This window comes from Vulpes vulpes, chromosome 7, assembly GCF_048418805.1.
Source record: "Vulpes vulpes isolate BD-2025 chromosome 7, VulVul3, whole genome shotgun sequence".
Lineage (NCBI taxonomy): Eukaryota > Metazoa > Chordata > Mammalia > Carnivora > Canidae > Vulpes > Vulpes vulpes.
The window spans coordinates 102,142,728-102,161,090 of NC_132786.1; the positions used below are offsets into that span (position 1 = coordinate 102,142,728).

At 38.0% G+C, this 18,363-nt stretch overlaps 1 protein-coding gene across 1 annotated transcript in view; it reads right to left on the reverse strand.

Annotated features, from left to right (window-relative positions):
- IGF2BP3 (insulin like growth factor 2 mRNA binding protein 3) overlaps positions 1-18,363 on the reverse strand; it is a 149,940-nt gene that overhangs the window by 99,666 nt on the left and 31,911 nt on the right. Inside the window, exon 3 of the mRNA XM_072764544.1 lies at positions 1,110-1,158. Coding sequence (XP_072620645.1) covers positions 1,110-1,158 — 49 coding nt within the window. The remainder of the gene's footprint in view (positions 1-1,109; positions 1,159-18,363) is intronic.

Here is an 18,363-nt window from a genome sequence, read left to right on the forward strand (position 1 = left end):
GGCCCATGTTAAAATAGGGGGACTGACCAATCAATCAATAAAATAGAGGAATCAAATCAGTAACCATAATTACCACAACACTTCATTTAGGTGCCCATCCTCCAAGCTACCGAATCTCCTAAACGAGTATTAATCTAAAACAGGAAAATGCATTAGGTGTAATCTTAAAAGCCACTGTTTCCACCTACAAAAATATACTTTTTATACATAACTTGGAAAATATTTAGCATATATCAAAGAAACAACTCCAGCAAAGATTAAACTCAGTAACATTGTTCTGAAAATAAGCACTCTATAGAATATTACAAACATAAATGATTTATTATCAACTGGGACCTTGGGAGAATCACACCTTGGACCAACCTGCCTTTATGAACCACCAAAGAAACCTTTCAACCATACTTTGCATTTTGGTGAAGGTTTTGGGTTTAATGTCTGACTCACCAAATGTCATTTCAGAAGACTAATGTGAAACACACCAAACTAGTACTCCTGATTTTTACATTAAAAATACATAAAAGCTAAGCAGATTTCTCTGTATCACCTCTCCAAGGTAGGTTTTCAGAATTTTTAGGTTCCAGCATTAGGAAGAATCGACATTAAAAAAAAAAAAATCTCTTCGATTACTGGTGTCTCAAAATCTCACCATGACATCGTTATTATGCTTTGGAATTTATTGGCAAGGACTATTCAATTGTGCTAAGTAGTTTGTTTATACACAGTTACTACAGTGCCACCATCCGAGCAAAAGAAAGCAGAGTTAACATTTTAAAATACAGCTTAAGTACCAAGTATGTGTCTTTAAAAAATGTGCCAAGGAGAAACTTCATATTTAAATGTAACCGGTGAATTCATGAGGAAGATCTCAAACAAGATTCTGTTAGGATGAGACTGAATGAGGGAAATTACTCAGTTAAAGGATATTAAAGAGCAGATTTTTAAGAGATACTATGCCCCTGCAAAGAAAAGCCCACAGCAAGACAGACACTGGACAGGAATTTTGTGTTCTAGCACAGCCCAGAGTGGAGGGAAGGAGAAAAACACTTGAAAAAATTAACAAAAGTAAGTTTAGATACAGAGATCTTAACTTTAAATATAGAAATTCTTACCTCCCACTGTAAATGAGGCGGGATATTCCGTATCTGAAGTTTCCGGATCCTGCAGAAGAATTAAAATGTTTTATAAAAGAAAAAAAAAATATCAAACCAAAAGACATGAAATCATCAACATGGATGCTTTGAAGTTACTTAACCTATTTTTATTAACTACAAGCCAATGTATAATAAGAAAATGCAGCCCAAAAAAGAAAAAGGAGACCACACTGATCACAGGGCCATTTTAAGACCATCTGGAGATCCAGCATCATTGGATGATAATAGCTTATTTTAAAGCCAATAAAATTATAATTTTTTTCTTTTGTTTTTTGTTTTATTTTTCCTAAAGGTTTTTAAAGTAGGAATGCCCAGGTGGCTCAGTGGTTGAGCATCTGCCTTTGGCTTATCCTCAGGGGCATCTTAGGATCAAGTCCCACATCGGGTTCCCCACAGAGAGCCTGCTTCTCTCTGCCTCTCTCTCTCTCTGTGTCTCCCATAACAAATAAGTAAAATCCTTAAAAAACAAAAAAGATTTTAAAAGTAATCTTTACACCCAATATGAGACTCAAACTTACAACGCAAGATCAAGAGTTACATGCTCTACCACTGAGCCAGCCAAGACCCCCTAAATTTGGCTTTTAAAAATTATAATATTTGAGAAACATTTTGTATGGTGACTATATACTAAATTCAAACCCTCAAGCCTTAAATTAAGCATACATAGACACAAACAAAGCCAAACTACAGATGTTCTTAATTTGAGATCATAGTCAAGGGGTCCACAGATAGATTCAAGGAACCTAGATGGGTAGGGATAAAAATCCTATTTATTTTCACTATCCCCTAATTGAAATTTAGTACCTCCTTTAATTGTGAATGTTGGCATTAAGCCACAGTAGAATCACACTCATAATTTTGACATTACTATACATTAGACAAAAAATATATATATACATTAGACATTCATATCATATTAACTTGATGCAGATTTTTACAATCTACACCCACTGCTGTTAAATTTAGATGTGTTGCCAGAACTTATTATGTTAAGTATATACTCACTATGAGTTTTAATATTTTGCTAACTGTATTTCAAAATAATTGATTTCCTTTATAATCCTATGTATTTTATGTTATGCATTGAAAAACATTCTATGAGGTCCTTAAGTTTCAGGCTACCAAGGGACTCTATGGTCCAGATATCATTAAAAATCCCTGACCGACCTTACTAACACTGTATATAAACTAATTTAAATTAAAATAAAGACTTAAAAAATAAAGTTTGAATTTTCTAACACGAGTTATAGAAGAGATCCTCAAAAATATGATATGTAAGATTTCTGCTTTCATTAAGTGTATGGAATTTTTGTTAGGCCTAAAACCTTTCCAATTAAATAATTCTGGCTGGCATTTGGAAATGCGCATCCTCTCTTTACTGATCAAAAATGCTGTCAATTTGTCTCTTTAACAGCAAGTTTGAGCAGGTAAAGTTATTCAGCATTCTTTGTATTCACATGTTATATATACAAAACACTTCATTACTTTGATATTTTATTGGCACCTGATAAATTGTAAATGTCTCAGCATCTTATGTATGCATCTTTGTGTCATACATTAAACTCTTTGGTATTAAATCTATGTGTATAAATTGTTTGGATATTGCCTAACTCAGTGATGTGTAATTATAAACCACTCTGATTCATTAAGCTTTCATATCTCAATACCCTCAAAAAAAATTCCAACCTTAGTTCAAATGCATACACACACACACAGGCTACAAAGTAACAATTATATACAGTATTTAATGTATCTATCTACTTTTCTTCTACCCCTTCAACACTATCAGAGGGAGAAAGGGAGCTAAAGACATTAATTATGTGAAATTGTAATACAGGTGCCACACACAAAATCACCCCCTTAGAAGGGAAAGGAATTTATAGTCAACTAGCTATTTTTAAAAAAAAGATTAGTAACTGGGCTTAGCATATCAAGTGAAATAATTAAATTGCTTAACTTCTAAAATTAGAAGTTTCCCTTTCCTGGTCAAATAATCCATGCATTTTGAAGTACCACAGCAAAACACAACTTAAACCACATTCATAACCTAGTCCTTTGTCTCTTGTATTCCCCTGAATACATGAGAACAAATAAATGCTAGATACTGCCTATCCTTCAGGGAACTATAAAGAACATGTAGATTAACTAAACTCAAGTACATCCTGTTTGTAATCACAAACTTGAGGAGTAAGGAAAAAATAGCTTTACATTATTTTTATGGGACAGTAAAACAAAGCACAATCATCAGGGAAATACACCCAAGAGATGGTAAGAATGTCAATTTAAGGGGAAAAAAATTTCAACCACCACCTCAGCCTCAGAATTTACACATGAAATGCTAAGTCTGAGATTTGTTTGAAAATAACTTATGTTCTAACAATTGTTAAAGCTGCAGGACACATTAAAAAAAAGCAAAAATACAGTATTAAGATTTTTATTTATTTATTCATGAGAGACAGAGAGAGAGAGGGAGGCAGAGACATAGGCAGAGAGAAAAGCAGGCTCCATGCAGGGAAGCCGATGTGGGATTTGATCCCAGGACTCCAGGATCACAACCTGAGTCAACGGCAGACGCTCAACCGAGCTACCCAGGCATCCCTGTATTTTTGCTTTAGGATAAACTATATTTCCCATAAAAACCTTTATAAATATACTCTACTGGGGCATCTGGGTGGCTCAGTTAGGCATCAGACTCTTGATCTCAGCGTCTCCGGGTCATGAGTTTGGGTCCCACAATAAGCGCCACGCCCAAATTGAAAACGTGTGTGTGTGTGTGTGTGTGTGTGTGTGTGTGTGTGTGTGTGTATGTGCGTGTATGCCCGTACACACACATATATATACACAGTCTGCTAGGATGTCTAATACGCAGATTACACAAGTACTATATATTGCTTCAGCTAACAGAAAAGTTACTCAATATTGTGTAATATTTACCCTCAGTAACCAAGGAAATAAGATTTACTACACACATGCAAGTACTAAGTTGTTGGGTTTTTTTAAGATTTGAGAGGGAGAGAGAGCAGAGCAGAGGCAGGAAATGCTGTAGAGCAAAAGGAGAGGGAGAAGCAGGTTCCCCGCTGAGCAGGGTGCCCACCATGGGGCTCAATCCCAGGACCCTGGGATCATGACCTCAGCCGAAGGCAGAGACTTAACTGACAGAGCCACTCAGTTGCCCCTGAAAGTACTAAGTTTTATTCAAGCACCTATCAGTAAGAATTAGCAGAGCAGTGTTAAGAAACTAAATATTCATTCCCACTGGACTTTTTTCCTAGGTATATACATTATCAAAACTGTTCCCCAGAAGTATATATATAAGTGTGCATACAGAGTTTAGGTCAACTGGCAGATGTTTATTCTTATCGCAAAAATAAATACCATTTCACAGGGTTCCCAAGAAATTCTTTAAATAGAATACCATTTTTTGTACATTAGAAGTAATCTATTAGCCATATTTTGCCAACACAAATAATTATTCCCCTTAAATGGCTGTTTTTAGATTTTTCCCTAACAATGTAAGTAAATCCAGGGGTGCCTGGCTGGCTCAGGTGGCAGCGAGTGACTCTTGATCTCAAGGTCATGAGTTTGAGCCCCACATTGTGTCCAGAGATTACTTTAAACAAATAAAACAAGTTTAAATTCTATTTAAAAAATAATACAAGTAAATCAAGTTCATTTTATTTAAAAAAAGAAAAAAGGATTATCACCTGCTTTACTGATCTTCAATCTCAGCTTTTAAAATTAGGTTCTATTTATGTTTAATTCTAAATTGTTAAGAGTCAAGAAAATAGATATGGATATGTTTCTACCATATGATTACCTAATCACTCAAGTTCAGTTTAACCAGCTGCAAAGTGTGTTGGTGTCCTACCTCCTCCTGAAGCACACCTAAGTCACAGGATATACATGCCTTAGAATAGCAACTAATTAATTGGGCCATCTCATTCTCTGTTGTGTTCAGAACGTGGAACAGCGCTTAGCATTTGAGAAGCATTCAAATGATAGTTAAATTAAAATTTGTTATCATCTAAAAAATAAAAAAATAAAATTTGTTATCTATTCCTGGGGAAGAAAAACACAAGATCTAAACTATCAGAAACTACAAATATTCCCAAATATTTTCTTTCTTTTTTTTTTTTTAAGATTTTATTTATTCATTCATGAGAGAGACAGAGAGAGAGGCAGAAACACAGGCAGAGGGAGAAGCAGACTCCCATGCAGGGAGCCCGACATGGGACTCGATCCTGGGTCTCCAGGATCACGCCCTGAGCCGAACGCGGCACTAAACTGCTAAGCCACCAGGGCTGCCCATCCCAAAGATTCTCTTACAGCTCACAGGAAAAGTGAGAACAACCACCACTACATTTATGTATGACAAAAACCAGAAAAATAATGATTTAATTAATTCATTACATTAAAAAAAAAAACTTCAACATAGTTTATTTAATCATAAAGAATTTAAAAGTTTCCCTCCACAAGGAAAAATGGGGTAAAATTTACTAAGTATTTAGGGTAATAGATAAAAATCTTCAAAAATGCTTATTGTGCTTGAAATATTAGTTATAATGAGACTTCAATACAATCTGCTAGAAGCAAGTTTAATTATGGAATAAAGATGCAATAGAAACTCATGTAGGGGGCAGCGCTGGTGGCAGAGCGGTTTAGCGCCACCTGCAGCCCAGGGCATGATCCTGGAGACCCTGGATCGAGTCCCACGTCGGGCTCTCTGCATAGTGCCTGCTTCTCCCTCTGCCTGTGTCTCTCTCTCTCTCTCTCTGCGTCTCTATGAATAAATAAATAAAATCTAAAAAAAAAAAAAAGAAAAAAGAAACTCATGTAGACTCCAAAGGTTATCTTTAAGATCTTTAGTAATTCCTGGAACGAATTTCAACTAATTTTTTTTTTAAGATTTTATTTATTTATTCATGAGAGACACACAGAGAGAGAGGCAGAGACATAGGCAGAGGGAGAAGCAGGCTCCATGCAGGGAGCCTGATGTGGGACTTGATCCCAGGATTCCAGGATCACGCCCTGGGCCAAAGGCAGACACTCAACTGCTGAGCCACCCAGATGTCCCAAATTTCAACTAATTTTATTCAAATTGACACCAAACTAAAAAAATCAACTTCCATATGCCCATACCAGGTTCAATTATTAAGTATGATCACCTTACCTGGTTTATCTATACTCACACCAGTACCAAGAAGTTCCACTTACATGGCTTGTCATGCTCAAGTACATTAGTAAACAGCTTTAAAAGGACTTTTGCTTATAGGGCACCTGGATGGCTCAGTCAGTTGGGTAACTAACTTTTCATTTCAGCTCAGGACATCATCTCATGGTCCTGGGATGGAGCCTCATATTAGGCTCAAGCCTGCCATTGAGCCTGCTTAAGATTCCCTCTCTCTCCCCCTCCTCCACCCACCCCACCACCACCACCCTGAGTGCTCTCTCAAAATAGAAACAGAAACTTAAAAAACATCATTGTGGGCACCTTGGTGGCTCAGTGGTTGGTCTGCCTTTGGCTCATGCTATGATCCTAGGGTGCTGGGATCGAGTCCTGCATTGGGCTTCCTGTGGGAAGCCTGCTTCTCCCTCTACCTAGGACTCTGCCTTCTCTATAGCATGAATAAATGAATAAAATCTTTAAAAAAATAATAAAATAAACCATCACTGCTCCTCAAAGTGATTTACAGAAATTCCTTGATATCAGATATCCACTCTATTTCCAATTATTTAATATATTCATATAGTTTGTTTATTCCTATCAAGATCCTGAGGAGGAGCACCTAGCTGGCTCAGTCCCTAGAGCATGTTACTTGTGACCCTGAGTCTGTGAATTCAAGCCCTACACTGGGCACAGAGCCTAAATTAAAAAAAACAAAACAAAACAAAACTCAAGATGCACACGTGTGGAGTTATATCTTAGATCTACATTCTTCTTGCCATTTATTTGTGGATAGGTCACAAGCCCTGCATGATAACTCATTCTGGATTTTATCCATTGTATCCCTTTTGTGTCATTTTCAATAAATTGTTTACTATGTTGAATTTGATATGCTAGGTCTTTTATGCTTTATAAAAAATATTACACATCTATGAATCCACCTGCCCAAATAATCAGAACAAGACAACTGAAGCTACCCATGCTTCTCTCCCACGCCAAATGCCTGCCTCCTAGAATGTACTCATCACTCCAAATTTGTCACTTATACCTTTTATTTGTGAATATTCATATCTCTTTTAAAATCGATTTTAGGGGCACCTGGGTGGCTCAGTGGCTGAACATCTGCTCTCGGCTCTGGTCATGATACTGGGGTCTTGGGATCAAGTCCTGTATCAGGCTCTCTGCTCAGCAAGGAGCCTGCTTCTCCCTCTGCCTATATCTCTGCCTCTCTTCGTGTGTTTCATGACCGAATAAAATCTTTTTAAAAAATGGATTTTAAGTAGGCAAAATACTATCATCAGTCCTTAAAAATGAAGAAAAACTTCATATTAAATACTTAGTCACAGTTGTTCTTAAATAAAAAAAATAAAAAAAAAATTCCGTTTGTTCAATCAGTATCTCAAAAGAGCCATATATTGCATTTGGTTGATTAGGATTCGAGTCCCACAATCCACAATGTTTCCCACTGTTTCTTTCCTTGCAGCTTATGGGGGGAGAGGGACTGCAAACCTGTCATTTGTCCTATAATTTCTCACTGACTGGATTTTGCTAATTACAGCCCCCATGATGGTGCTTAATATTCTCCTCTGTCCCCTCTGTAATTAGATCTGAAGTTTCAATTTGCTTTTTGTTGTTGCCACTTGTTTGGGAAGAGACAATAATGTACTACAAGAAGTGTCTTGTACTGGGGTGCCTGGCTGGCTCAGTCAGAGGAGCATTCAACTCTTGAACTCGGGGTCCTGAGTTCAAATCCTACATTGGGTATAAAGAATAAATAAATGGGGATCCCTGGGTGGCGCAGCGGTTTGGCGCCTGCCTTTGGCCCAGGGCACAATCCTGGAGACCCGGGATCGAATCCCACATCGGGCTCCCGGTGCATGGAGCCTGCTTCTCCCTCTGCCTGTGTCTCTGCCTCTCTCTCTCTCTCTGTGTGACTATCATAAATAAAAAAAAAATTAAAAAGAAAAAAAGAAAAAAAAAGAATAAATAAATGAAACTTAAAAAAAAGAAAGAAAGAAAAACATAAAAGAAAAGAAAGTGTCTTGTACTTCCACAAGGAGATGTGTATCTCTAGCTATCTTCCCATGATGCCATAAACACCAATGATCACTGCCTAAATTCATTATTTTATTCAAGATTGAAAGTGGTTTTATCATTTTAACATGGCTTCTGTATCTTTTTAATTTAGCTTGAGTTCTTTCATTAAGAACAACTTTCCCGGGGCACTTGGGTGGCTCAGTCTGCTAAGCATCTATGATCCCAGGGTCCTGGGATATAGCTCTGCTCTGTAGGGGGCCTGCTTCTCCCTCTGCTTGCTGCTCCCCCGTTCTGTCAAATAAATAAACAAAATCTTTATTTTAAAAAAAAAAAAAAAGGAACAACTTTCCCTTGCCAAATATCTGGATAGATTCAGTAAATACAGTTAAGTGTGAAGCTCAGTAAATACAGTGAAGACAGAATAAAGGATTCTTTCCCTCTGTAGATGGTTTTGTGCTCCTTATTACAATCCCTCTTTCACCTCTGATGGCATCCACAGCTATGAGGTTGGCCTTGCCTCCTTCCATCACTAAGCACACACCTTAGGCATCTGTTTTACCTCAGGGCTTTCTCCAAAGCCTCAGAAGAGTATTAGGAGGAGCCTGCAACCAAAGGAGACACGAAACCCTCAAGACAATCCACAGTTTACAAGGGAAGAGAACTAGCCAGGAGATAAATGCCTTGTTCAGCTTCAGATCTAATGCCATGTTCAGCTGTGAGGCGTTCTGTACCTTTCTCTAAGGTCCATTTTCCTTCTATCAATCTCCGTAAAGTACCTTTCACATTGTCTTTTCCTAATTCCCCATTCCCCACTCTTGCTTCCTAAAGTCATATCCAAAATAAATTAGCTTCATACAAATCCTCATCTCCATCTCTTCTTTCAGGAGTTCAAAGATATTGTTATTTCAAACTTCCCAGAATAATGAGTTGGTGCTCTGGCACCATCCAAAGATAACCAAATGATTATTTCTTTTCAGTATCATCATAAATTCAGAGTCATAGGTATTTGGGGCATATCAATTCATTGCATTAATCCCTTTTGATGCTCAAATCACCGCATCTTTGGCCAATCAGTGCAAGCATCTTCATACTGACTTCTCCATCTTGTAACATGACTCCAATAATTTATGAGAGCTCCTCTGCTTTCTGTTTTGACATGATAATCCAGGTTCCACTGGTACACTTCCTAACCCCCTCTACAATCAGCTTTTTCTACATCAAGTGCTAGTCCCTTTTAGTCCAAAATAATATACTAAGACACATTCTAGTCACACTAGAGTGCACATTATTATTAGGATGGTCATTGCTCCTAAGCCACAGTTGGAAAATAGACACCTTATCTGAAAGAGAAATAAACTGTGTCTTCATGCAGATTACTTCCAATTCAAACTTTAGATTACTAGGTGTTACCAAGTGTCTTTCACCGTAGGTTCTTTTCTTCACTATAAAGTTTGAAAGCAGATAAGAATATAAACAAGAAAACACTGTTACCGATGGAATGCTTACATCCCCTCACCTCCCAAAATTCCTATGTTGCTGCCCTAACCTCCAATGTGATGGATGGCATTAGGAAGTGGGGTCTTTGGAAAAAGCACTCAGGCTTAGAAGAGGTCATGAGGATGAAGCCCCCATAAAATTACTAGCTTTTTTTATAAAAAAAATTTTTTAATCTCTATACTGAACATGGGGTTCAAACTCACAACCTGAAGATCAAGAGTTGCATGCTCTTCTTCTTCTAAGCCAGCTGAGGGCCCCGGGATCACTATCTTTGTGATAAGAGAGACCAGGGCTGATGAGAGGCCATGTGAGCCAGAGCAAGATGGTGTCTTTCCACAGGTCAGGAAGACAGGGCTCTTACCAAGAACCAAAAGAATCTGACTGCACTGACTGCACCTTTATCTTCGACTTCCCAACCTCAGAACTATGATAAATAAATGTCTATTGTTTAAGCCCCCTTGTCTGTGGTATTTTGCCATAGCAGCCACACTGCCTAGGACCATGTCTATTACCTCCTTCATCCTTCACAGTCAGCATTTTATCAATTAGGAAACAAAACTCGGGCACCTGGATAGCTCAGTTGGTTAAGCAGTGCCTTTGGCTTGGGTCATGATCCTGGGGGTCCTGGAATCAAGCCCTGCATCCAGCTCCCTGCTCAGTGGGGAACCTGCTTCTCCTTCTTCCTCTGCCCCTCCCCCTGTGTATGTGCTCTCTCACTCTCAAAAACAAAACAAAACAAAACAAAAAAAAACGTAAGTTTGACCTGTCCAAATATACACTGCTCATGTGTAGCAGCATTAGTATCTATCTCTGGGAATTCCAGCTCCAGAGTCTACCCTCTTAACTACACTATATTCAATCTCTGATTTCACTTAAAATACAACCAACAACGTAACCACATCAAATGACTTCACAAAGATTACAGGCTGTAATTTTTATTACACCCTAAAGGTCAAGTATAGGTTAATCCTGTGCAAAAATTTTCACTTTACCCCCACAGCTTTAAACCATACGATGATTATTTACATGTCACGACTCAATATTGACATTAAATGGACACGGCTACATATTAATACCAATAAAGGAAGGCAACGATGCTGGAAACTTGGCTAACTCAATTGCCTCAAGATCAGGACAACTGCATACACAGGCATCCAGGTACTTCTGAAGCCAGACATTTCACAGTCAAGTCCTAATACAAGAAACAAAAATATATTAGACTTGCAACTTTCTGTCCTAACTACCTACAGGTCCTGAATGTACATTTGTACATTTTCTTCATCTTATTTCTCCCAAAAGGCTTTGACCCCCTTCTCTCTACCAACACTTACACAAATCAAGGAAATCCCTGATTTCCCACGTCGTAAAGAGACTGAGGCTCTAACAATCTAACAAGGCTAACACCAGCAGAAGGCAGGAAAAGAAAACCAAATCTAATTTGTAACAAGGTTTCTCTCTGCCTTATTTTCTTATGCAAAGAAGTGGGACACAGGGTCCACATATGAACCAGTCATTTTCAAATAAAAAGCCAAGCCTGTGGACTTACAGCAGTATAGTGTGGCCTCTTTGATCCGCCACTTGGAGGCACTCCGTACCAGCTGTAGAGTTTCATTCCAGCTGCGCCAACCAATTCAGTCCATATCCAAAAAGGAATGTGTTCAACATGACCAAATTCAATATTGCTAATTAACCTGTATTTATAATAGTATTCAATATTTTATATATGGCCTTTCTGATTTTATACAGTTATGAACCAGGTTTTTCTTTTAAGAAGTTTTTTTTTTTTTAAGATTTTATTTATTTAACATGAGAGACACACACAAAGAGAGAGGCAGAGACACAGGCAGAGGAGAAGCAGGTTCCATGCAGGGAGCATGATGTGGGACTCGATCCCTGGTCTCCAGGATCACACACTGGGCTGAAGGCAGCGCTAAACCACCGAGCCACTCGGGGCTGCCTAAGAAGTAGCTCTTAAAAGGTCCACCTCAATTTTTACAAAGTTTAATACACACTGCTGGTGAAAAGTAGCAACTGGAATAACCTTGCCTCATCACTGACTTGATAGTCTCTCACATCAAAGCCTCTAACTCAAGGATTTTCTCTATGTTATTTCCTCATAAAGCTGTAGTATGCTCACAGATCTAATTCAGGGACGCCTGGGTGGCTCAGCAGTTGAGCCTCTGCCTTCAGCTCAGGCCGTGATTCCGGGATCGGGATCGAGTCCCACACTGGGCTCCCTGCGTGGAGCCTGCGTCTCCCTCTGCCCGTGTTTCTGCCTCTCTGTCTTAATTAATTAATTAATTAATTAATTAATTAATGGCACAAACTGATCCTTGATTTATTTTTTAAGATTTTATTTATTTATTCACAAAAGACACAAAGAGAGGCAGAGACACAGGCAGAGGGAGACGCAGGCTCCATGCAGAGAGCCCAACGCGGGACTCAATCCCAGGACTCCAGGATCACGCCCTGGGCTGAAGGCAGGCACCAAACCGCTGAGCCACCAGGGATTCCCTGATCCTTGATTTCTGAATAAGATTTTTGTAGTCTTTATACTGATCTGAAAGTGAGCCTTGGGATCCCTGGGTGGCGCAGCGGTTTGGCGCCTGCCTTTGGCCCAGGGCGCGATCCTGGAGACCCGGGATCGAATCCCACATCAGGCTCCCGGTGCATGGAGCCTGCTTCCCCCTCCGCCTGTGTCTCTGCCTCTCTCTCTCTCTCTCTGTGACTATCATAAATAAATAAAAATTAAAAAAAAAAAAAAATGAAAGTGAGCCTTTTTTTTTTTTTTGAAAGTGAGCCTTTAAACAAAAAAGTCACCACCAATATTTCAGCCAACCACAGAAACACACACAGTTGAACATTAGGTAGTTACTATTTAAATAAAAAGCTCGCTGCCTGAATAACTCAAAAGTACATTAATACAATATAGCAAATTACACTTATCTTCCTTGAAAATTAGGGTGATCACCAGGGAATACTCAGATACAAAACCTCTAATATGTCTGAGTCACACAAAAAATTAATCAAGCCCCCCCTCCAAAGAAAGCAAAGAAAATTACTCATTCCCATATTTTTCCAGTTAAATTAATTTTATAAATACCAATACACTTTTTCCAGCAAGCCTCATTTTAAAAACTGATTTTAAAAGCTGTCTGTATTTAAACAACTCTGTCCAATGGAATAGCCACGATCCGCATGAGGCTTGAAATGTAGCTAGTCCTGTCTCAACTGATTTCTTCCGTGAGTATCAAGTTTAACAGATTTTGAAGGCTTAGTACAAAAAATATATATAAAATTTCTCAAAGGGGAGCACCTAGGTGGCTCTGTTATTTAAGTGTCCAACTCGATTTTGACTCAGGTCATGATTCTGGGGTTGTGGGATCAAGCCGTGTGTCAACTGTGCTCCAAGCAGGGGTGGGGGTGGGGGTGCCTGCTTGTTGCTCTCCCTCTGCTCCTACCCCTGCTCATGCTTGATCTCGTTCTCTAAAATAAATAAATAAAATCTTAAAAACATTTCCCAACAATTTTTAATATTAATCACATGTTAAAACATTTTAGATATATTGAATTGTATAAAATACTAGTATTAGTTTTATCTATTTTTACTTCTTATTGTAGCTACTAGAAATGTTAAAATTGCATATATATACAGTTCATATCTTCCAGTTGGACAGAGCTCTTTAAAATCTGGTATACTTGACACTCAAAGGCAAAACTAATTCATCAGATTTTGCCAATGGAATTTCAGGATCAAGAAACCAAGTTTCATAGGGAGTACTTATTTCTCACTTAAAATTCACCATCACTAGGTGAACTGTAATTGCACCTCCAAGAGGTGTTTTGGGGTGCCTAGGTGGCTCAAGCCAGTTAAGCATCTACCTTCAACCTGGGTCATGATCCCAGAGTCCTGGGATCAAGCCCCGAAACAGGCTCCCTGCTTCACCCTCTCCCTCTGCTGTTCCCTCTGCTTGTGCTCTGTCAAATAAAATCTTAAAAAAAAAAAAAAAAGAGGTGTTTTAAAATGACTTTTTTTAAAAAAAATAAATAAACTCTACCCTCAACGTGAGGCTCAAATTCAAGACCTTAGATTAAGAGTCGCATGCTCCACTGAGCCAAGGTGACTCTACTTTTCAAAGTGCTGTATTTTAGGTGAGGGAAACCTGCTACATTTTTAATATAAGGGTATTTCTACATTAATGCTTTTTATTTTATGTTACTGCTAACTGGATGTGGTCCTTATCTAAAGCAAATCCTAAATCCTTGGATTTTGGTTTTGTTGTTGTTTTTAAAAGGAAAGGTTGATGTTTATCATTATTAAGTTCTATGACCTACTCATGAACTGTAGAAACTACAATTATCACACTGAGAGTCTGAAGAAAGAGTGTAGATGCCTTGTTTCTAAGGAGTTATACAACCAATCCACATGGTTTATACTTCCAATTTCAATGTTTTGTATAATCAAGCAAGTTAAATAAGCAAACAACTGTTAATTGCTCACAAGACAATCAGTATGAAAATTCTCAGTTTCATGTAAGTCAAGAACTCTTGGGTGCCTGAAAGGCTCAGCTGATAAAGTGTCTAACTCTCAATTTCAGCTCAGTTCATGATGGGTCATGTGATTGAACCCTGTGTCAAGTTCCACGCTCAGCCAGGAGTCTGCTTCTCTTCCTTTGCCCTCCCCCCTGCTTGCATGCTCTCACTGTCAAATAAATTTTTAAAAATAATAAATAAGTCTTTAAGAATTCTTATGCAGCAAGAAAACAAAGAAGGTAGATAAGCTTGATCCAAACATCTTGGTCTGACATACCTTGTAGCTAGGTAACCCAACTCTTGCTTTTCTCCCAAAATATACCACTTTGCAGATAATACTTCTTCCAGCAAGGTGCATAAATAATTAATATAAATGCAATGCTACCTTACCATGCTGAAAGCAACCCATTTTTTCCTGCTTAATAAGCTACTTTACTTTCTGGTGAGGTAAAAAACAAAACCAGGTATGTTTACACTACTTAAGGAAGAAGAGGTTGAAGAATCTATGTTTCACTTCAATGCAACATGCTCCTCACCTATATACTTGAACTCATATGAAAAAACTACTTGAATCTGTTATTCCCTTAAACAAATACAATTTGGCCAGCACATTAAAACATTCTCATAAAAAAAATAAAAAATAAAAAAAAAAAATAAAACATTCTCATATCTTGCTTATGACATGTTTGCCAATTAAAAATAATAATAAAGCATACCTAAATATGATCCATTCTCTAGACCTATAGTGTCCTCTGGGGACAGAGGTACATGTTAAAAGAAGACCACATCAGCACAATCCAGACCCTGGGAAACTCTCCAGGACAAATACTAAGTTTTCTAACAAGCATTAAAAAAAAAAAAAAAGAGGAACCTAGACATTAAAAAGAAAGAAAAAGAAAGGGGTGCTGGGTGGCACAGTCAGTTAAGCACCTGACTTCAGCTCAGATCATCTCAGGATCCTGGGATCAAGCCCCACATGAGGCTCCCTGGTCAGCAGAGTCTGCTTCTCCCTCTCTTGGCTCATGCTCTCTGTCTCTCTCAAATAAATAAATATTTTTATTTTTATTTATATATATATATATATATATTATGATAGTCGCAGAGAGAGAGAGAGAGAGAGAGAGAGAGAGAGGGGCAGAGACACAGGCAGAGGGAGAAGCAGTCTCCATGCACCGGGAGCCCGATGTGGGATTCGATCCCGGGTCTCCAGGATGGCGCCCTGGGCCAAAGGCAGGTGCCAAACCGCTGCGCCACCCAGGGATCCCTAAATAAATATTTTTAAAAATAATAAAGCACTAAGGCATATCAACCAATCATAAATGTTTGGAACTTGCACAAATCCTAATTCGAATAACCTGTTTAAAAAAAAAAAAAAAAGACAACCAGGAAAAATTGGACTATTTGTTATCAATGAATTAGTGACATTTTTTAAAGTTATAACTAGCTAATCTTTTTTTAAGTCCTTGTCTTTTAGAGAAGCAATCTAAAGAAATTGGAATATATCTGCTATTTTGAATTTGCTTCAGAAGTAATCAGGTATGGCATTGGGGCACAGATACCCGACCAGGTTGGTTACCAGCTGGTGATTCTTGAAGCTAGGTGATGGCTAAGAAGGATTTATTACATTACTGTCTCAACTGTAGTACTTTTGAAATTTCCACATTTTTTTCTGCTTTCTGGTATCTATATGTCACCATCTTCACAAATGATAAATTCCAACAAAATCAAACCCTGGGCTTTTTAGTACTTGTAAAATGAGAAAATAAGTTTTAGAACAAAAAATGGGTTTATATAAGTATCTGACAATGAAGAAGCATACGTACTTTTCATTCACATAACCTTCAACCACAATTAGCATTTTCCAAACTGCAGAAACACTAAAAGATTCAAGGACTGCTTCAAAAAACAATCTTCTCTTGTGTAGGGTGGATAGTACAAGATTCTTTTTGCTGTAATAATTTTTTTTATTTTTTATTTTTTTTTTTTTAATTTTTATTTATTTATGATAGTCATACAGAGAGAGAGAGAGAGAGAGAGAGAGGCAGAGACACAGGCAGAGGGAGAGGCGGGCTCCATGCACCGGGAGCCTGATGTGGGATTCGATCCCGGGTCTCCAGGATCGCGCCCTGGGCCAAAGGCAGGCGCCAAACCACTGCGCCACCCAGGGATCCCTTTGCTGTAATAATTACAATGTAACTTCAAATATAGAATATTCACAAAAACCAATCTTATAACTATATTAATGAAATCATCTATACCATTCACTTAAGAAGAATTCTTTGTTACACCATCCAACAATTCTACACAACCTGTATTTATGGCAATTCTGATACAAACAGAAGATGCTGCAGATGAAAAGTTGCATTTTCTACTGCTAGCAAGACTATCGTCAGCAACACCCAGAAAGATTAATCATTTCCAGATTATTTCTGCCACAATTACAATTTAAGAATCGGTTTTAAATTTCAATGATATTGAGAATGAAAATAACAGGTACCATTTATTCAGTGACTTCTAAAGGGTAAAAGATCACGCCACACACTTAAAATACATTTTCATTGTGTTTTCACACCAACAACCAAGCTAACTAGGCATTAATATTCCTCTTTATAGATTAAGGAAACAGTCTCAAGAGATTCTGTTAACCAAGGTCAGAAACAGGTAAATGAAGAGCCAAATTCAAACTCCAATTTCCATACCATTTCTACCTTAATTTTAGGTGTCTACTATTTGACTTTTTTAAAGAATAAAATCATTTACATAGATCTTCAAGAAAACTGTCCAATATAATCATATCAATCTCAATCTCCTGGAGAAATACTAGAAATAATCTAGTTCATATCCACATTTCATAGAGATGACCAAGGAGATCACATCAAAACAGAATAGATCATTCAAAGTAACCAAAACATCCAGCTCCACCCAGCAGCTAATATGAGACATGAATTAGATAAGTAACTCTACTGACAATAAAATATCCAATGCATATGATATTTCAGCAAGTTCCCTTTTACTGGGAAGTCCGTTCAAAGGCCAGATATGCTTAGATGTAACTGTTATTTGATAAAAACTTAAAAGCATTAGGCATTAGTCTTTTAATTTAAAAAGCTTTATGGGGGCAGCCCGGGTGGCTCAGCAGTTTAGCGCCGCCTTCGGCCCGGGGCGTGATCCGGAGGCCTGGGATGGAGTCCCACGTTGGACTCCCTGCATGGAGCCTGCTTCTTCCTCTGCCTGTGTCTCTGCCTCTGTGTGTGTGTGCGTGTGTGTGTGTGTGTCTCATGAATAAATAAAATCTTTTTTAAAAAATTAAAAAATTAAAAATAAATAAAAATAAAAAGCTTTATAATAGGGGCACTGGCTGGCTCAGTTGACAGACCATGTGACTCGATCTCCAGATTGTGAGTTCAAGCCCCACACTAGGTGTAGAGATTACTCAAATAAAACTTTAAAAAAAAAAAAGCTTTATGATAATCTAGTTGCATTTTTTCTTTTGAAGTTTAGTGACTATATTGCCATTTCCAAATTATAGCCTTACTTCCGATTATATTCTGGGGGGGGGGGGGGGGGGGGCAAAAAAAGATGACAAATTTCCAGGAGCAGTAATGGTAAAATCTAAATAAACTTTAAAAAAAAAAAAAAAAACCCTGATGACAGAAAATTCAGCAGCTCCACCATATTTAGAAAGTGACATGTTAAAATTGCCTATCATGGATGTGTGATTGGCTCAAGTCAAGACAAACTAAAATATAGTACCCCACTTATCACCAGTATGATTAGAGGCACCTGGCTGGCTCAGTGGGCAGAACACGCAATTCTCATCCCAAGGTCATGAGTTTGAGCCTCAAGCTGGGCATAAAAATTACTTAAAATAATAACAACTTTAAAAATAATAATCAGTGTGATTATACCCAAAACCACACTACCTAAGACTCACATCTCCAAACCCATGAAGGGCAGTCTCTCAAAGGAAGAAACTCTTGG